The sequence below is a fragment of the Antedon bifida genome, chromosome 1 (genome assembly GCF_963402885.1).
Source record: "Antedon bifida chromosome 1, ecAntBifi1.1, whole genome shotgun sequence".
NCBI classification, from domain to species: Eukaryota; Metazoa; Echinodermata; class Crinoidea; order Comatulida; family Antedonidae; genus Antedon; species Antedon bifida.
The window spans coordinates 31548913-31569531 of NC_136226.1; the positions used below are offsets into that span (position 1 = coordinate 31548913).

At 32.5% G+C, this 20619-nt stretch overlaps 2 protein-coding genes across 4 annotated transcripts in view; one reads left to right on the plus strand and one right to left on the minus strand.

The window, feature by feature from the left end:
- Nucleotides 1-11: 11 nt before the first annotated feature.
- LOC144850360 (uncharacterized) lies at nt 12-10345 on the plus strand. The gene is made up of 11 exons (XM_078707636.1): nt 12-295; nt 1504-1585; nt 2116-2247; nt 2563-2623; nt 3004-3066; nt 3676-3721; nt 4768-4858; nt 5097-5169; nt 5652-5722; nt 5956-10222; nt 10285-10345. The coding sequence occupies exons 1-10, from the start codon at nt 135-137 to the stop codon at nt 9436-9438; spliced, it is 4263 nt and encodes a 1420-aa protein (XP_078563762.1). The 5' UTR covers nt 12-134; the 3' UTR covers nt 9439-10222; nt 10285-10345.
- Nucleotides 10346-12119: 1774 nt separating this feature from the next.
- Nucleotides 12120-20619, minus strand: part of LOC144850385 (cytoplasmic dynein 2 intermediate chain 1-like) — a 35746-nt gene continuing 27246 nt past the window's right edge. For 2 of the 3 annotated variants that reach the window (XM_078707673.1, XM_078707663.1), the window contains 17 exons: nt 20341-20564; nt 19852-19963; nt 19342-19548; nt 18683-18759; nt 18497-18520; nt 18007-18083; nt 17831-17906; nt 17160-17417; nt 16658-16709; nt 16366-16432; nt 16192-16270; nt 15970-16036; nt 15728-15786; nt 15569-15614; nt 15085-15262; nt 14791-14863; nt 12120-13915 (listed from right to left, as the gene is read on the minus strand). In XM_078707673.1, the coding sequence (XP_078563799.1) occupies nt 13802-13915; nt 14791-14863; nt 15085-15262; nt 15569-15614; nt 15728-15786; nt 15970-16036; nt 16192-16270; nt 16366-16432; nt 16658-16709; nt 17160-17417; nt 17831-17906; nt 18007-18083; nt 18497-18520; nt 18683-18759; nt 19342-19548; nt 19852-19963; nt 20341-20564 (1790 nt within the window). In that variant the 3' untranslated portion in view covers nt 12120-13801. The remainder of the gene's footprint in view (nt 13916-14790; nt 14864-15084; nt 15263-15568; nt 15615-15727; nt 15787-15969; nt 16037-16191; nt 16271-16365; nt 16433-16657; nt 16710-17159; nt 17418-17830; nt 17907-18006; nt 18084-18496; nt 18521-18682; nt 18760-19341; nt 19549-19851; nt 19964-20340; nt 20565-20619) is intronic. The other variant, XM_078707669.1, reaches the window with a different exon arrangement.

The window sequence follows — 20619 nt, forward strand, 5'->3', positions numbered from 1 at the left end:
AAGCATTGCAAGCTATCCAATTGCGTCATGCAGAAGCTGTTATTTCAAGAAAAGCTATCAGTAACCTTTGACCCTATTTGTAAAATCAAAACGAGCATGCGTATACAGCTTGTCTGTTCGTCGTTCCTGGTCTCATGGCGGTACGGTCCGAGAATTTCACAGAAAATTGGTATTATTCTCGGGAACAAATCGAAAATTCTCCATCCCGCAAGTATGGAGTGGACCAGGAAAAAGAGTTGTCCTACCGTCAACAAGCTGCCAACCTTATTCAAGATATGGGACAACGTCTTACAGTGTATCTTTTTCATGATTCGGATGGCGTCTTTTCTTCTCCGCCATGTTGACGGGGAATTTTTATTTTGTAGTCATTTTTACTCATTAAATCATGTTATTTTTCTTATAAAAATAAGTAATGTAGGGTCTACAGTTTTTGAAATATAATCATTTATATAGTTTGTAAAATATTATATATTTTTAATCGCAAAATTTACCGTATTTTGAATGATGATTGAATGGGGTTCAAGTAGCGTGCGTGTGATGGATGGTTAGCCGCCAAATATCGCAAATGAAGTGATCGCGGTGGGCCTAGCTATCTTAACTTTCTAATAAGTAGGTCACAGTGTACTGTTATCATATTTTATAATATTATGTACTTTATATTTTTGTAGATATTGTCTTTTTAAATAGAAATTATTGCATAATAAACATGAAAATCATATCATTATCACAAAGTTCATCAGAGAGGTCACACAGCCAGTTTTCCTAGAAAGTGATGAGTCATACTTTGAATATACCTACAGTACTGTCTGTAGCAAGACTAACTTTTTATATTTTAAAGCTTGTGTACAGTAATTCTAGTTAAATTGATTGATTTATGAAATATACATGAATAATATGTTAACATATTACATTGAAATCATTTAAATTTAATTATTTTGTTTGTCATGTCAAATAATATTAAATATTTGGTTCATGGATGGGAAATAGTTATTTTATATTATTATTATACAATACAGTGGTTCCCGTCATCTACCCAAAATTTGGCCCTCAAATTTTTCAAGAAATTAAATTACGGAGAATGAGATTGACAGTACAGTAAATATAAATATGATGATGTCATACTTATTTATTTATTTCAACAATATTTTACGAGGGTTGTCCATCCAGCCGAAGCTGATCATTAAGGACCCTCACAAAAATACATCATGACATTACAAGACATAAACATGTAACAATAAAAATTTTATTGAAATAAATATAATTTATAAAGATAAAAGAAACAAACAAAAACTATTTAGAATCATAAATTAAATATAAAATAAACATGAATAGTAATTTGTTAATAACATAATACATTGAAATCATTTAAATTTAATTATTTTGTTTGTCATGTCAGTTTGAATCATGGTGGGAAATATGTTATTCATATTAATATATACGATTTCAAAAAAGCCCTAGTCTTGTCATATCAATGAAAGTATTTTCCTTAATGCTGTATCACAGTAACCAACTATGTATCAATACTGCTATAGTGTACATGCACAGGTTTTACATGGTCCATTCCTTCACAAAGTTTCATCGCAATGTAAGTCATGAGCTCTGTCTACACTATCAAACTAGTTTTACAAAAATAGTGTGATGTGCCCAAATATGGTAGTGATATGACATCATGTCCATATATGAGCACATCACTTTTTTTTTCACATAAACTTTGATGTGTAGACAGAGATTTATTTTTTTGATGACTGTATAAATAATTACTTTTATTTTAGTCTGTGTTTTTACTATTTTATAATTGCTGTGCTGTTGTATATTTTATCTGGTCTTCCTATTCATAGTGTAATTAACTTTATAAAAATCTATTAAAAAAAAAACCCGATTTTTTTTTTTAAAGAAGTTTGATGAGAGGCAATTATTTTGTACTGTAAGCACCTGTGCTCAAAGACCATAACACTTCTAGACTTATTGTGACCACCATCTACCTGTATAAATATTTAATGATTTATTAAGAAAATAATATGTATTATTTGTGGAAACTAATATTAATAAACAACAATAGCTAGCAGACATTAGTCCTGTTTACTAATATTTGAATGTTTTTCCTTTTTTTTTTAGGTAATCGCGCCAGCCTGTTTATTTTTAGGAGCAAAAGTAGAAGAGCAACCCCGTAAATTAGAACATGTAGTTAGAGTAGCGTATGCTTGTTTAAATCGTGAATCGCAGCAACAACTAAACCCCAAAACTGAGGTACGTTCTAAATTACATAATCATCTTGTAACTTATGTTAGAAGGCTTAAATTTATAACAAAATAATTGTCACTTTCTTAATGATATTTTATTCTATTTTTATATATCTGTATTTTTATGATTTTTTTTACATTACATACTGTATATTTTTATATAACTTTTTAACTTATTCTAAAATGTTTTTATGCTGTTTGTTGCCTTGAGGAAGACAAATTTCAGATTATTTTTTTTTTTCAATATAGTTATCTTGAATCGTGATATTTTTGAAATTTAAATATTTGAAGCTTTTAACAACCATATTATGTCTATTTACAGCTGTATTCGCAGTTAGCACAAGAACTTGTAATAAATGAAAGCATTATACTACAGACATTAGGTAAGTGTGACATGTGTATTTGCTGCTTGCCTTTTGACTATGCATTGTCCTCATATTTTAGTGACAAATTAATGGAATAATTGCTGTATTTGTTCCCTATTGTATGTAAATTCTTCCTACTTTTGTTTCTGACCAATCAGAAGATTTGGTACTAACATATTTGTTATCTTTTGTTAGGTTTTGAAAATGCTGTATTTGTTCCCTATTGAATGTAAATTCTTTCTCCTCTGTTTCTGACCAATCAGAAGATTCAGTATCATAACTAACATGTTTGTTATCTTTTGTTAGGTTTTGAAATTGCTGTATTTGTACCCTATTTTGTACCTGTTTTCTGACCAATCAGAAGATTCGGTACTAACATTTTCTTTATCTTTTGTTAGGTTTTGAAATTGCTGTTGACCATCCTCATACCCATGTTGTTAAGTGTACTCAATTAATACGAGGTAAGTGGATAATTAATAAATGGTTAATTGGCAAACAATGTCCCAAAAAAAATACATTCAATACACTCATTTCCAATATTGCCCTTTTTATAATAAAAACCAAAGATATGTTTCAATCTGTTAGAAAACCAATCATGCATAACAGGCATACATTTATTTGAATATTTTATAAGGATATATTGTCCTTTTGCGATTGTTATTAAATATTGATATGTTTAGAATCGTCTACAGTAGAAATTCTCAATATTACAATTTGTACCGACCGGTCAATATCAAAATAAGATAATGAAGCTGTAGATAATCTAATGTTTTGATTTGGATTACGTTGATAAAATGTTACATACAGCAATGAAACCTAGTTTAAATTAACTTTCGGCACAAATTGCATTAAGAATTGAGGCTTTCTACTGTATGTATAAGGATGTTACATGCATGACAATTTACGGACTTTGTAGCAGTCAATTGTGTTGAGTGTTGTTTATTCTCCTTGAGGCTAATTTGCTAATAAGTTACTTTTACTTCACTTCCTTTGGTGACGTTGAAACCTGATTGGCTGACTTACTCGTTGCTGCCTCTTCTCTGTCGGCTTGTCTGTGTGACCACTTCCAGCCAGCAAGGATTTATCTCAGACCTCGTACTTCATGGCGACCAACAGGTTGGCTGCCCTTTTGTCTTGTCTCTCAATTGGAAAACTCAAAGCCATGGCATTATTTGCTGATCAAATTTTGTTAATTTTGGTAACATATATTACTATTATAATTGTCATTGATAAAACAATACGTGTCATATAAAGTACATTTTGCCTTGGTTTACAGTCTTCCTACTAACTGACTACATATTTAAACTGGTTGTAATTTTTTGTGCACATCATTAAATGGACCGTTGGTGGTTAATATCAAAACTTGCAAAAGACAATAACCATGCACTGCAGTATTTACTGGTGGCATTATAAGTAACTAATAACACCTATGGTTAACTAATGATGATGCAACAAAAAGTTACAGCTAGTCAATGTCAGTATTAAATATGAGGACTAGACATAGAGGTCAAAGGTTAGACTCGTAACAGAGATCACAGAGGTGGTGACCTTAACGGTCATGAGCTGTACGGGTAAGAAAAAAAAAACACAAATGGTTCAATAATCTATTAAAATAGGCTAAGGCGAGAATGCCATCAAACTAATTTATTATCTTCTTTATTTTTATTAGAATAACTGCAGAATTTATCTAAAATCCAGTTTTTGTAATAAAAACCTTGATGAAATTGTTGGAGAAATATCCAGAGACGAAGATTTAAGATTTTTTTATTATTATGCAATTATGATTCTTAGTGAATAGAGTTTAACATTTAAATTTAATTTTAGGTTTGTAGTATACCCTGTACAGTGTTAAAGAAAGATAAATATCTTCATATTTAATGTATAAAACCTGGAAGTTCTGTAAATTATTTTTAAATTGTTAAAAAAAATTCAATGCTTAACAAGGTATACTACAAACAATAACATAATTTTAAATTTTGTAAAGAAAGTTTTTTTTTTAATTTTTACCACAAGTAAACAAGTTTGTTATGTTTATATATAGGATGCTGTGTTATCATATCTATAAACATACAAGATCATAGTTTTAAGTTAGATGTAATATAAGTTCCTGCAATATGTTATTAACATTAATGAAATGTTATTTGTAATTGTTTGTAATCTAGTCTTCATCTGACGACGTTTTGCCTTCGTTATAAACCAACCGCTGTGGCATGTGCTTGTATACATTTGTCTGCAAAATGGTCCAAGATGCAGGTAACTTTTTTATTATATAATGTAATGTAAAGAACATATTTGAGCTTTACCTTTGTGGTGTCATAAACCAATCTTGATCTCGTGACCTAATCTCCACTGCCTAAGTAATACACTTTATACGAGTAAAATTCTAGGCCTTTTTTAAAGTGACAAACTGTATAGAACCTATTGTCACTCCCTGATTTCAGTCACAATGTTACCTTCTCTTACTTAATAAAATGTTGTATGTTTATTTCAGATACCCAAATCAAGTGATGGAAAAAATTTCTGGGAGTATGTGGATAGAAATATAACAGTATCAGTTTTAGACGGTAAATTTGTCATCTTTTGTAGTTCCTGCAATTATTTCATTTACCATAACATGGTTCATACACAATATGCATTTAAATGTTTTGTTTGTTTATTCGACCAGCATAAAATCAATACAATATAAATATATTTATATATTTTTTTAAAAGAGATGAAAAAATGCTGGGCAGGGGCAGCTATAACTCAACGAGTCGCCTACCCCTCATATAAATGTTAACAATTTGGCAATAAAATTGAATTTAAATTAAATGTATTGTACTTACTTAGTAGAATAGAACCCCTTCGTTAATCATTTTCCTAAAATTGGGGTTCTACTGGACATATTATGTAACCAGGTGTATTATATGCAGATAAGTGCATGGCCTGTTAATTCCCAATTAGAATTAATATTTGATTACCCTATTTTATTGACTCGTTAAGTGCTAGATTTTAATTAAAAGTAATTGCATTGTGTATATTGTAATCTTTTCTCTTTTTTTTACAGATATAACTAGGGAATTTATAAAAATTATAGAAAATAGTCCAAATAGGTTAAAACGGAAGCTGACATTAAAGGTAATTTATTTATTTATCTCCGTCAAAAGGTTAGGCTCATCTAAGTTTCTACACCATAGTGTCCATGGCATTCAGCACTTGGTGGATATGTGCGCTGTATATATTTTTATTATCTCTCTTTAACCTTGAATCAATTCCAACACCATATCTTTCCACTTAACTGTTAACTATTTTGTATTGAACATACTCGCTATTAATGTTTACATTTTACAATTGGTTTTATTGTTTAACAGGCGCAAGCTGAAACGGATTCAAAATCAAAAGTAAATGAAAATGCATCAACCAGTAGCAGTAGTACTTCAATATTTGATGTCGATCCTGGAAGCTCTATACAAACAGACGCTTTGATGCTGGGTATGAGTGATCAAACGGATGGAAAAAACGTACCTCCTGTAGTTCCTTCAAAATCGACCTTAAATCTGAATGAATATAAGAGGATGAAAGAAAAAGAAGTGAAATGTGAAAAGGAAAAAGAAAGATCAAGAATAAGAGAAGCCCAAAAACTTGAAGAGCAAAAGCGTTTAAACCACAAACGATTAATGGAGCAAGAAAAACATAAAGAAAGATTGGAGCAGGAAAAACATAAAGAAAGTAATAGTCGAATGCAAAATGCTGCTAAACACAGTGAAAGCAGGTCGCATGAGATGCAGGTAAAATCACAAGAGGGTCACAGTAGCAGTAACAAGTCAATTACTGATCAAGTGAAACACGGAGATCATAAATGGTCTAGTTTGCATACTGACAACCCTGAAAAAGTACTTGATAGGTCCCAAGGACATGGAGATGCACGTCGAACGCATGACCGACCACGTTCCCATCATGTGCAAAATCCACATGCCCCACCTCATAGCGACAGAACGCATAGTGTTAAACCAAGCAGTAAAGATGTCCGACCACCAGATCATAAAAAAGATATTCGTAATCGTCACCATCACCAAGAGAAGAGACCAAATGAGAATCACAGACATCAAAGGCCAGTAGAAGAGCCCCGGTCACATTCTGACCAGCGGCACAGAACTGACCATAGACATCCTGATGGAAAAGTGGCCATACCTAAACATAAACATTTACATGAAAAACCAGTAGACCAAAAATTGCCAGAATTTGAGCAGAAAGAAACATTGTCTATACAAGATAAAACAAAACAAGATTATATACTTATGAAACCAGAAAGCCTAGTTGAAATGGATATACTTGGAGCGCTAAAAGAGGAGTGTTCTAGTCCATATATACAAAGCTCACAAAAACCAAGTCCTGTACCAACAACGCAATTGGATTATAAGGCTGCCATAGCAAAAGATTCAAGAGAGTGGTTTAAGCAGGAAAGAGTTCCTGACCACCAGTCGCTAATTCAAGAGTCGATGCAAGGAATAAGTAAACAAGAATCGGCAACTCAACCAATAGTTTCCAAAGACCGTAGGAAAAAGTCTGCAGAGCACTTAACGGAAGCAAAAACATCAAAGGGGAAACCTGATGTTAATGTTAAGTCTGAACATGCTCATGTAAAGTCTGAGCACACTCATGTTAAGTCTGAGCACACTCATGTTAAGTCTGAACATGTTCCTATGAAGTCTGAGCATGCTCATGTTAAGTCTGAGCATGTTATATCGAAACCCGATTCGCCTAGGATGAAAAAAGAATCAGTAAAGTTGAATATGGATCCTTTACAAGCTGAAAAGGCAGTCAAAGTGAGGAGAGATTTTCAACAAGAATCTATGTTATTGAAGCCTGAACATTCTGTTCCAACAGTGAAGTCTAGTCCAGTCAAAGTTAAAAAAGAAGTCAACCATGAACCTATGAAATTGAAGTCTGAGCATCATGCCAGCCCTGTCAAAAATCGAAAAGGAGTTCTTCAAAGTCCAAACAAAACAAAAAAACGTGTTTCTTCCAGGCCAATTAAAATGGCAGAAACCAGTACATTGGATCTCTCCAGTATCGGCATCAGCAGTATATTGACTCACACGGAGTTGTCGATTGGAAAAGAACAAAACAGGGAACAGGCCAAAACTACTCCAAATCCAACAACCACAAAAACAAAAGAGGTGAAGAAAGAAACTGCTGTTAAATTAGATTTTAATTACTCAAAACCAGTCCTTCAAAAAGGAAAAAGCGAACCAGTTGCACCTCCGAAGAAGCGCATCAAGAACATGATGCAAACTCAATCTCAGCCATCTAATTTCGATGCTGAACACTTAAGTGTGCCACATCATTCATCTCAACATGCGACGCAGCGTACCACTCAAAAAGTACTACCTGAACAAATGCCAGCAACAACGGATATGTCAAAATTGAATTTAATAACGGCAACGCATTCAATTCAGCCACAGAAGACTCAAGCTTTTGTCCAACATGTGCAGCAACCAGCTCGGCAACATAAAACCGAATCGGCTTTACCGCAGGTGACGCAACATCAAGCAGTTCATCAACAAGTACCTCAACCAATGTCTACCTTCAGTAATCCAGTGGAACCTTGGTCTGACATGATGCACCCTGCAGAGATCCTAGATGGGTCAGACTTCATGAATGATATAAAGCAGGACATGTCACAACTGGATGACTTCTCTACTGGAAATTTATTTGATTTTCCAAGTAGTGAAGCTACAAATCCTGTTGGTATAAATGATTCTTCTAATATACTAGAACAGCAACTGACTGCTTTGACACCAACAGTAGACGCTTCACATTTAACAAAGGACAAATCTGTTAAAAAATCAGAAGCAAGAGTGAAAAGAAAAGAAACAAGCCCAGTAAAGCACAGTAATAAACAACACGCAAGCCCAGTAAAACAAACTAAACAAAAATCGATTCCTAAAGATGTCCATCCTGCTGAAATATTGGGTGATATTCCTGTTAAGAAATCAAAACCTGTTAAAAAAGAATTAGCGCCACAAACGAACCAGCTAGATTTTGATCTTCATCCAGCTGAATTGTTAGAGTCTGTTTCCATGCAGGCTTCTTCACAACCAAAAGAACCTTCAGAAGATGGAGAATTAGTTGGCGACGACTCTCTTGTACATCCGACAGAAATCGAGAATCCTGCTCTTTCACGCGTAAGAAATGAAGAACTGGTTACTTTAAAGACCTCTGAACCAAAAGAACGAGATCATGAACGCAGATCTTCAGAGCATAGGCGGCATTCAAAACACAAGCATTCTAGTGAAAAGAAAAAGAAAGATAAAGATAGGGATCGACACAGAAGTAAAGATAGGTCATCAAGTCGCAGCAAGGAAGTCCACCACTCGGAAAGTAAAGAACATTCTAATGGTACTGAGGCTGGACCGTCTGTACATGATGAACAGCCGACCAGCGTACTAACAACATCTGGAGGAATCAAACTTAAGATTAAATTTGGCAACTCTTTTGACAAACAGGCTTCACCATCTGCAGGTAGCTCACCTCTCAGCATGAAAATTGACCTCAAAAAGATCCATTCGTCAAAACATGATCGTGATGGTAAACATGAGAAGGAACGGAAAAAGGATAAGAGTTCGCGACATCATAAACACAAGTCCCATAAGAGGTCTCACAGTCCTCTGGAGAGCTCTGCCGTGGATCCTCCAGCATCACCGGCGAAGCGACGAGCTACAAACAGCAGCCATCATAATTCACTGCTTAGTTTACCAATGCCTCCAGCAGATCCAAAAAAGAAAAGTAAGCATTCCTTAAGTAACAGCAATGGCGACTCACCTGCAAGTAATGTGTACAATTTTAATTGATGTTGCAGAATAGAAGTGGCAGCAGTGGCAGCATTTGGGTATACAACCATTCCAGAAGACTCTATTGCAATTATGAAATGTATTGATACAGTTGACTATAGACAACTTTTACCGACAAAATTATCATGGCTTGATATGAAGAAAGTTACGTTTTCTGTACAGATTAATGTACAAAAGAAAATGAAAGAAAAAAAAAGAGAATTTTTAATTTTACTTTCTCTTTACAAATTGTAAAAAAAAAGAATGTTTTCCTAGTGTATTCAATTTAATTATGGAAAAAAAATAAATTTGTATAGTTTCTTTTAAAATTACCAATTTAATATGATTTTTGGTGACGTGTTTATAACGTAAAGTAATTTTAATTAAACATTTACATATGTTTTGGCTATATATGCTGTATTTCAAAATTGATAGAAGAATATTAAAAAAAATTTAAAACAAAAAAATTTATGAAAAATACAGTAAATGATTTATTAGTTTATCATTGTGCATAATTAGAGATAATACCAGCTGTGGTAGCATTCTTGCATTTTGTATTTGCCAAGATAATTTGTAAGTTGGTTAATATAAGTGAATTAAACCGATTTATTAAGCTAGTACTGTAAACCAGCCTAATAAAGGGTATATAGTAGGCTTATCCATAGAGAAATAGTATATATTTCTCTATGGTTTATTTAAGCTAAGTCTTACCTTACTAGGTTAACTAAGCTAAGGCTAACTAAGTTAAGGCTAACTAAGTTAAGGCTTACTTACTAGGTTAACTAAGCTAAGGCTAAGTTAGTAGGCTAACTAAGCTAAGGCTAACTAAACTAAGGCTAACTTAGTAAGCTAAGGCTAACTTAGTAGGTTAACTAAGCTAAGGCTAACTTAGTAGGTTAACTAAGCTAAAACTAACTTAGTAGGTTAACTAAGGTAAGGCAAACTTAGTAGGTTAACTAAGCTAAAACTACAGTAAAACTAACTTAGTAGGCCCGGTTTAAATTTACTTGTAAGAAAAAACTTTCTGTACAGTATCGAACATTAACTGTTGTGCATGAGTCGTTTAACAGTAGTAGTAGAAAACAGATTGATATAACACAAGAACCTCTGCTTGATTGGAACATGATTTCAAACAAATTACTTTGTATAAATACATAGATATATAATATTATATTGCAATTCATTTTGAAGTCTTGAACATACATGAGTATTCGTTCAAGCTTTTATTCTTTAGAAATAGTTTATATACACTACAATCAATGCCTTAAGAGAAAATGGAAAATTTTTAGATAAATTTACTGTTGAATATTGTTTATTTTCGTATTTTAGTTTTATTTTATTATTAACTGCCAGATATGAAGGTATGAGCACAGTGTAATTAAAACTGTACTATGGGTTTAAAAGTCCTTTTGGTTTGAGTAACATTTCAGGAATGTATACTACTTTTGTAAAACTGGTTTTAACGTTCATGTTGCCATTAAAAGTGTATAGATGAATGAAATGTGTCGTCGACCTAAAGGAATAGATTAATCTTTTTTTTTTGCAATGTATTGTATTCAGTTTCTTCATAATTTAAATATAGTTTTGTATTTTTCAGTGAAAACTTTGATATGAAAGCACTTAAGAAATTAATGTTCCAAACATGTTTTTTTCAAAGTAAATTATAATCATTATTTTGTTAAAAATGATTCTTATCTAATGGTGAACTACTACTGCATTATGGTATTGCTAAGAAATTAAACTTTTCTTTTTTTATGGATTATTTAAAGACTGAGATGTTGCTGCTCAGAATGTGTAGCGTGTAACAATAAAACTTGATATATTGACAATTTGTACATTTGCTTTTACAATGTGCTTTATTTCTGTATTGCAAATACCATACACAATATTCAGTACTCCCTCCAGTCTAAAGCCCTGTCTACACTATCAAACTCTATGTGGCAAAAAAATATGATGTCATCACATTATTATCATATTTGGGCATATCACTACCATATTTGGGCTTTTCACACTTTTTGCCAAACTAGTTTGATAGTGTAGATAGAGCTTAAGACAATTTCAAGACCTGGAATCAATAATATTATTTACAATAAATTGATGTGGTTCTTCTACGACATTAATGAAACTGCATTTTTTTTTTAACCCAGAGACGACCACATCAACAGAATGGCTCTGCATGCCATTGGCTGTATTAGACATGAACACTCTGAAAAATGTATACTGTACTGTTGACCTTGTATAACTATATATACTGTACTGTACACTATACAGTCAACTCTCCCAATACACCTTTTGGCTGGCCTAATATGTATGGTTTTCTGGAATGTCTCATATTTGGAATGTGTTTTTAATGGTACAAATGAATTTAGAACCTTTGGACCTCCAGAAAAGTCTAGTTTTGGTTTCTGGTTTTCAGAGAGTCTGGTATTGGGAAGTTTACTGTGTTATGAAATGTGAATTTAAATTGGATTTTGGAAGTGGTGTGAGAAACTAGTGCTGGAGGATGACCAATTGTGGGCTCCTTATCATTATCATGATTCAACGTTTCGATATTTATTTGATCATCATGATATCTGATGCTTAGTTGGGAATGTTCATTTAAAAAATACTGCCTTGTCATATCTTGAAAATTCGAGAAAAACATGATCTCTTCAAATATGTTAAAATGAATGTAGATTACAAATACTAAATATTTTATCTTTCTACTTTATTAATTTCATTCAAAATATTAGTTATACAAACCGTAATACCATAATATATACATATCTGTAATACATTTGCAATTTTTTCTTGTTCTCCATGTTTATACAGTACAAAATAAATACTATTGTCAATAAACAATTAGGACTCCATATTGTGTCTGGATTCAACTGGAAAGGTACACACCACCAACATATACATGGATCTACAACCCACCCACTAAAATCCCACACAATCAGATTTCTATCGCAAAATTGTATACCTGAATTATAAGACGACTTCTTACAATATGTTTTTGCATATTAAAACAATAAGTTCTAAATATATTTCATATATTATACTAATATTTCGTACATCTGTTTTGGACGGAATAGTAAAACACTAAAAAACACAAATGTACAGTAAAAATAAAACTGTTGTATATGTTATGTATTGCAATAAGCTGCCAAGTTGAAATATAAAAAATAAATAATATATCTATTTAACATTTCAAGGTGATAAATATATCTCAAACATTATATAACAACTCCATTTATTGTTAAGCTCTGTCTACACTATCAAACTTTCTGTGACAAAAAAAGTGTGATGTGCCCATATATGGACATGATGATGTCATATCACTACCATATTTGGGAACATCACACTTTTTTTGTCAAACTAGTTTGATAGTGTAAACAGAGCTTGAGTCATAATTGATAGGGTTGAAGCTAAAGGCAAGTTGTTATCCCTTATACCACAACTCCCAGTGCTATTATTACCAACAACTACACATTTCATTTCAGTATGAGGCATATTCAACTCAGTGGGTGGCTAGGCCCTACTTTGATACTGAAACTGTTGAAGACAGAAATAAAATAAATATTTGTTAAACAGACATACCAAATGTAATGATTAAACTAATGTCCAATCATGTCTATTGAATTTCTAAAGATTCAACCAATCAGAGCACATGCATTTTTCAAAACTGTGTTGCAAGATCATGGAGTGTGACAGCTCATATTGGACAAAGATAATTTTTAATTCATTACTCGTATAAAATACTTGTTTTTCGAATGTGAAATGACCAAACCACAAAAACAAAGACCTAAAGGCCACAACCAGGCAGTCAATTACTGGCAAACTGGGAGCAGGAGGTATGTTTATAAAGCTAGGCCTATCTCATATTGATCTGAATCAGGGGGCCTAGCTAGAATAATGAACGGGACTTGGGATGTCATAGACCTACCAGATGAATGTATGACTAGTGTAGCAATTTTATTCACCAAATTTCAAGAGGGTGTACTAATAATCAACATGAGCTGATTTATGATAAATTATATAACATTTATTATTAATATTATCACAAATATTTTATTGCTCAATGCTTGCCATATTCTTGAACTCAAACTATGCACCTCACTTTTTCTTAAGCTCTGTTTACACTATCAAACTAGTTTGACAAAAAAGTGTGATGTGTCCAAATATGGTAGTGATATGACATCATGTTCATCATTATTTTTGTAACATAAAGTTTGATAGTGTGGACAGAGCTTTAAAATGTTTCCTTGTTTAGTTCTAAGCTAGAAGGCATTGTATGCGGAAACAATCTAATGAAACCTTCATTTTAAGTTCTAGAAGGGTGAATAATTTAATTTGTGTCCACATGGCTTAGGTGTTATGTCACATGTGAGCTTCAGTTTAAAATTCACATCAATGCTTGTAGGAATTCCTTACACTGAGTTAGCTCATCCTGTTCTGGCCTTGAAAACTGCTCATTTAGCCGATGAATTTCTACGGTTCCTTTTTCATTTGATACAGCCTGAGAAGAAACACATTCAAAATGTTAAGCTCTGTCTACACTATCAAACTTTATGTGACAAAAAAATGTGATGTAGGCCTACCCATATATGGACATGATGATGTCATATCACTACCATATTTAAAGCCCCCTTCCCTACGTTTTTTAGATCTAATTTAAGATCACAAACTATATTTAATGTTAAAATAATACTATATGGTCCTATTGCGATAACTTTTTTCGTCTTTAAACGGTTAAAAATGTGAAAAATAAGTCGATTCTAATAATTATAGCGGCCCGCTATAAATCCCAAAATGCATTGCGCGCGGATTGATATTTTTGTTTTTCACCTGTAATTCGCCCACTTTTCGATCGATCGTGAGGCCAAAACAAATGGAAGACTCCTAACTTTTCAGCGAAAATACCGGGTTTTCCCCAATTTGTATCAACGGAGTCTGGCAAAAATAGAAAGACAATTAATGCAGCAACTATACAACGTCAGGCTAGGTATATAGCTAGCGTACGATGTTCGTACGTTACCGATGTTTACCAGCTAGGCCTACAAAACTAAGCCTAGCTAGGCTAGGCCTAAGACCGTCCACGAGAGGTCGATCACCGCGAGCTACTTAGGTAGTGCATTGTTTCTCACTTTTTATCATAATTTACCATAAAACGTACATTTAAGACAAGGAATGACATGGTTTAATGTTTTTAAAGTGATATATATGTATTATTTTCCAAAAAACGTCCAAAATTGCAGGGAAGGGGTCTTTAAGCATATCACTACCATATTTGGGCACATCACACTTTTTTTGTCAAACTAGTTTGATAGTGTAGACAGACATAAACATTAACATACATTAATTTACTTTTAAATCTATAGGAATATAACTCACCAGCTCAGGTTCTCTCTCAGACCTTGCCCTCCTGGTGGCGCTGTGATCATTTGACAATGATAAACATTTTAACCTATAATCACAACAACAAAAATAACGGTGATTCGCAATACAATCTTACTCTGGCCAAAATTTCTGTTCCAACTTTTTTGATAATTCTCGGCTGTAGCCAATTGGTAGCCAGTTGATTGTCGCAGAGGCCTTTGACAACCCAGTGGCTTGAACCTTTTTTTGTGAAAAACCACTTTATTTCTTGTGGCTACATCACTGTAATTCCATAAATAATATTCTCACCTTTTATTATTAAACTGTTCAGTTCGTACTGGGTTGCTGTCACTCTTTAATAAATCCCATATAAACATTTTTGCTGTGATGTCAACAGAGAAGAAAACAGCTGGTCGACTACGAGACCATGCTAAAGACACCAGGTCCATCCCATTGGTTGAATTTGACCATGTGACTACAGGAAACTCTGTAAAATAAACAAAACATTGATTTATGCCTAATTTTATAAAAGCTTACTTTCTTACAACTTACTATATTATCTATAATTCTGAAATTCATCATAAAACCATTGCTGTCCAGAATATAAATAGCTGTTATTATGGAGCAATAAAGCTCTGTCTACACTATCAAACTAGTTTGACAAAAAAAGTGTGATGTGCCCAAATATGGTAGTGATATTCATCATCATGTCCATTATGAGCACATCACATTTTGTTGTCACATAAAATCTGATAGTGTAGACAGAGCTTTAGACAATGTATTGTACACTTACCAGATTTAGTGTGGTGTAGACGAATGCATCCATCTCTACACCCAACCTTTAAAAAAAATTAACATTTACTTTACTAACTAAAAAATAAAAAAAAGGACAACACAGAATATCCAATTCTCATATAATATCTTTCATTAAATATTTAAAATGATATCTTACCAGGAAAAAGGGTAAACCAAATGGATGGAAATCTACTGCCAGAATATCTACTGGAAAATCTGAAATAGGAAGATCCATTTTTTTAGTAAATAAAATCAGAGATGACAAATTGTTTCTTACAGTTTCTCTTGTTTGTTGGTTTGTATATGCTTTCAACTTCAATTAGAATTAGGATCATTAAAAACCTTTTTTGGTTTATTGTACGAGAATAACCAGGAAGATAAATTATTTGTATAAATTACCTATTTGTGTATGGTATAACCTTGGCATATCAGCTGTGCCATTGCGTGTACAGTGCATAATGTATCCCTGTGAATATGAAGAGAGAAACCACATTAAGTTTATCGATATGAGATTCTAAAATATGACTTATAAAATACAGTACTGTATTCTACAATACTACAGTTTATCTTATTACAAAAAGCTTATTGTACTGATAAAATTAAAATAAATAAATAACTCACTGCATCAGTGGCAACATAAAAATGATTAGCGTCCGTTTGAGAGAAATGTAAATGACGTACAGAAAGATGGCTCACATCCCTAAAGGTTTAAAAAAAAGGCAGTTTTTTTAAAATTTTAATTGATTGACATGAAGAACGTAGCTATTTAATGTCAGTTACAATAAATTATCTCACCTGCGTGGGTCTTTGAGACATATAGATGAGCTCTTCATTAATTTGATTTTACCTCCTGGAACTAGGCCTAAGATACAGAGATATGTTATTTTCATTTCTGTGATTTTATATATTTTTTTGTTTCTTTTGTCCGTTTTGTTATGGCGTCCCTGCCACAAGCATTTGCTTTCTTGGTGACGCCACCATTATTTGGAAATAAATGTTGATTTGATATGTACTGTATTATTTATATCAGAAAAATGAAACGCAAACAAAAATTATAATTCTAATTCAATAAGTGAATTTCACAAACCTAGATCAGATTGAGAACCTGCACTGTCGACTTTGTCTACTTCAATCACAACCTACAAATAATAAAAATGTTAAAGACGTTTTGTAAAAAAATGCATATTACTTTATATACCTATATTACTGTAAAAACATTAATTAAACCAGGTCATTCTTTGTCTTAATGTACGTTTTATGGTAAATTATGATAAAAAGAGAGAAACAATGCACTACCTAAGTAGCTCGCGGTGAATGTCCTCTCGTGGACGGTCTTTAGGCCTACCCTATCTAGGCTTAGTTTTGTAGGCCTAGCTGGTAAACATCGGTAACGTACGAACATCATACGGTAGCTATAGGCCTAGCCTGACATTGTGTAATTGCTGCATTAATTGTCTTTCTGTTTTTGCCAGTATTCATTGATAAAATTGGGGGAAACCCGGTATTTTTGCTGAAAAGTTATAAGTCTTCTATTGTTTTGGCCTCACGATAGAGATTTGTACTATAGTATAAATGTATAGTTTATTTACCCAGAAAACAACTTGTCCCCTCTGTTCCATGGAGGCTAGCTGGAATGCCACACCTTCATCCTTAGTAGACTGAACGCTGTCTGTTATGGAGACTACTGGCTGGATTGAGACTACTGTGCTATGGTGGTTATCTTCATTTGATATTCCATCTGTGCTGTAAGTTGGTGGCTGAACATCAACAATACTTGCTCCTGTACTCAGAGTGGAGTGCATTGCGGAGGGTTCCCTTAAATCCCATGCAACCACTGAGCCATCAACCTGAAGAAAACACATGTTTAATTTTTTGAAAGGCTACTAAATCATTTATCCTATCAAAGTGGAAAGTTTGACATATCAAGAAGGTTAAAGAGAGTCATGTCTCTTAAAACCAAACATCCTTAAGCTACACTATCAAACTTTATGTGATATGCCCATATATGGACATGATGATGTCATTATCACTACCATATTTCGGAATATCACTACCATATTTCGGCACATCACACTTTTTTTGTCAAACTAGATTGATAGTGTAGACAGAGCTTTAGACTGGCCTAATAATCTGCTTTTCTAGAAAGGCTGACATTCTTTTGTGACATTTTGGATCTCAAGAAAAACCTGGTCTCTTGGAGTTTTTTCAGTTAGTTTAACTATATTAATTAATCAATAAAATTATATGCTAATGTACTCACTGTTCCAGCAAACACAGAAGACGTTTTAGTCGGGCTAAAGCAGCAGCAAGTAATTGATGACTGACATGAAAGCACTCTGATAAAAATAAAATAAATACAATACTTGATTTGTATGACATCTATAACATTTAATTATACAAGAATGTTAGAAAATAAAAACCAAAATGCTCACATACCTTTGGGGTTTATTTGGTATATTCAGATTCCATAAACATATAAGACCAGATCCATTAAGGTTATGTTTTAAATTTGACTACAAAAAAACAACAAAAAAATTGATGATTTCACTATATTTTTATATGGTAATGCTTTACTAATAAACAATAATAATTACAAAAATAAACACAGCAAAAATACAATCTTGAAAAAAGGAAAAATTAAAGGATTACTGGTTTAAAGGTAACCTGTTTAGGAAGTCTATATAATAAGCACAAGAATAAAGACAATATTGATTAGAATATCAACAACACATAAAATACAACTGAAAAAAAACAATTGAAATTCAATATTATTAATATACTATAAAACAGCAAGCACTAGACATACACCAGGTTAAAACGATTTTATGAGCATAAATATACAGTATATATATATATATATAACACTTTGGATATTATTACACGATATATGCAGTATATATATAATATATTAAATTTAACAGTGTACCTTTTTTAATTTGTTATCCTCCTCCTTCAAAATTAAACAGAGGTTTCACAGAGGGTTAAAAAATGATCAAAATGATGAGAAAATTGATTGTACCAAAGAATAGAACGTGTTTAAATACATATTATTGTCATTACTTATTATACTCCTATTGTACATTATTGTAATATTTTTTTGAGTTTTACTTACAAGTCTAGGTAAAGTATGAGCTGTCAGCAATAGACTGGTTTGTACTGGATGAAACTGCACTTGTAACACATCACGACCTAAAAGATTACACAAAAACGATAAAGGAAAAATAATATATTGTTTGAGAAACTCAACAGTTCTTTACATAACTAAATATACGTGGTGTACTTCAAACTTTTATATCAACAAATGAAACGTACACAAACACTCAAAATGTAACTTTTTCTTCTTCTGCAGGGGGGGATGTTATGGATTTGCATACCAAACCATTGAGCTGAGGTTTATTAATACTTCATAGTGTAAATTAAACTGTAAGTATAATGTCAATTTTTTTTTTTATTTCTGTGTTCTGTTTTGGGTTGACCAACTAGCATAGGTGTTATACCACCTGTTTGGTCTTTCCTTGCCTTTTATATTTGTTTTGTCTTCTTTGTATTGTATATGGCAGAAAATTGAATAAATAAAAAAAAAAAATTAATAAAAAAAAAAATTGTGCTTATTCATACATCAGAAGTTTTAACTATTTTTTAGCCCTTCCCTTGATATATTATGTTTTATATATGTTACAATGTTTATACTTTATATTTGTGGGTAAAGAAAAGTGAAGTGAGTAATTTATGGATTTGCTGTACCCAGAATGACCCTTGACCTACCCATACCTTCAAGAAAAAGATGCTGCATATTTAAATGAGTGAATCCCTGACTGAAGCAGAAGTTACTTGACTGCAGGCTACTAAGGTGATTGGCTGCCTCTTCCTCTTCCAAGAGTGTACACACTACACGTGAAGCTTTTTCTAAGAAGTGTGCAAGGCGCATGGAATCTTCTCCTTTAAATATCGACCTCTCATCTTCGTTTGACCTCTCTCCTAAAATATATGTTTCATACATGTTTTATTGGCAACAAAAATATTAAAACAAAATTTCACACATTAACAAATTTATCCTCTAAAGCTCTGTATACACTATCAAACTTTATGTGACAAAAGAATGTGATGTGATATCACTACAATATTTGGGCACATCACACTTTTTTTGTCAAACTAGTTGGATAGTGTAGACAGAGTTTCATGATAGAGGTTGATAATCTATAAATCAGAATGCCAATTCTTAAAAATGTTAAAGGAGTTTAGAGTAAATCATATTCTACAAAACAAAGTAGCTTTTTTTACCGCCACAGCCCTTTGAATCATTGGCAGGATGCTGCGTCCATTTTGTTTCCATTTCAATGTCATCAGTCTGGATTTCACGTTCTAAATTATCTTCATTACATTGTGCATACGCCTAAAAAAGATAACAAATATTTCAATATATTTCAGAGTGTTACATAATTCAATTCCAATTCATTATTCATGCGTATGCAATTTCAATGGAACATCTTAAATCTACAAGATCCATATTCATCCTTTACATAATTCATAATACTATGGCCCATGAAAGAAATTTATTCTGAACTTTTATTTAACAGTCTAATACTACAGTAGTTGCAAAAAAAGAATTTAGTTTTAGAAAATGTAATGAAAATAATCAATTAATAAATTATAAACAAAACCAGTATATGAATTTTGAATTAAAGTACTATTTCAATTTAACATTAAGTTGCACTACTTTCTCTGACACTGACACCAACAACATATCTTATTTGACTACCCAGCACTTACCTGTTTTGTATTGGATTGCCCAAAGCTTCTAATATAAAGGTCATACTCATTGACTGGTGCCATGTCCAGTACATCAAACCCAACTGCATCTAGGTCAAGCAAAGCCATAAGCTCCTGACCACGTTTACGAGTTTTCTGAGAAACTTTGTCGCTAATCTGACGTTGTTTCGCAGCAACAAAATTAACAAATGTACGACCAGATGATCTAGATGTTGTAGGTCGTGCTTTAAAAAGTGAATTTAATAATAATTATTTAAAAATTAAGAATGAAACTGTGTA

What these genes read in the sequence shown, in the direction of transcription:
- LOC144850360 (XM_078707636.1), top strand. Translation starts at nt 135, where the DNA reads ATGGCGGTACGGTCCGAGAATTTCACAGAAAATTGGTATTATTCTCGG. An exon ending in ATGGGACAACGTCTTACAGT is followed by an intron (nt 296 to 1,503) that starts GTATCTTTTTCA and finishes GCTGTATCACAG; the next exon opens with TAACCAACTATGTATCAATA. An exon ending in AACTAAACCCCAAAACTGAG is followed by an intron (nt 2,248 to 2,562) that starts GTACGTTCTAAA and finishes GTCTATTTACAG; the next exon opens with CTGTATTCGCAGTTAGCACA.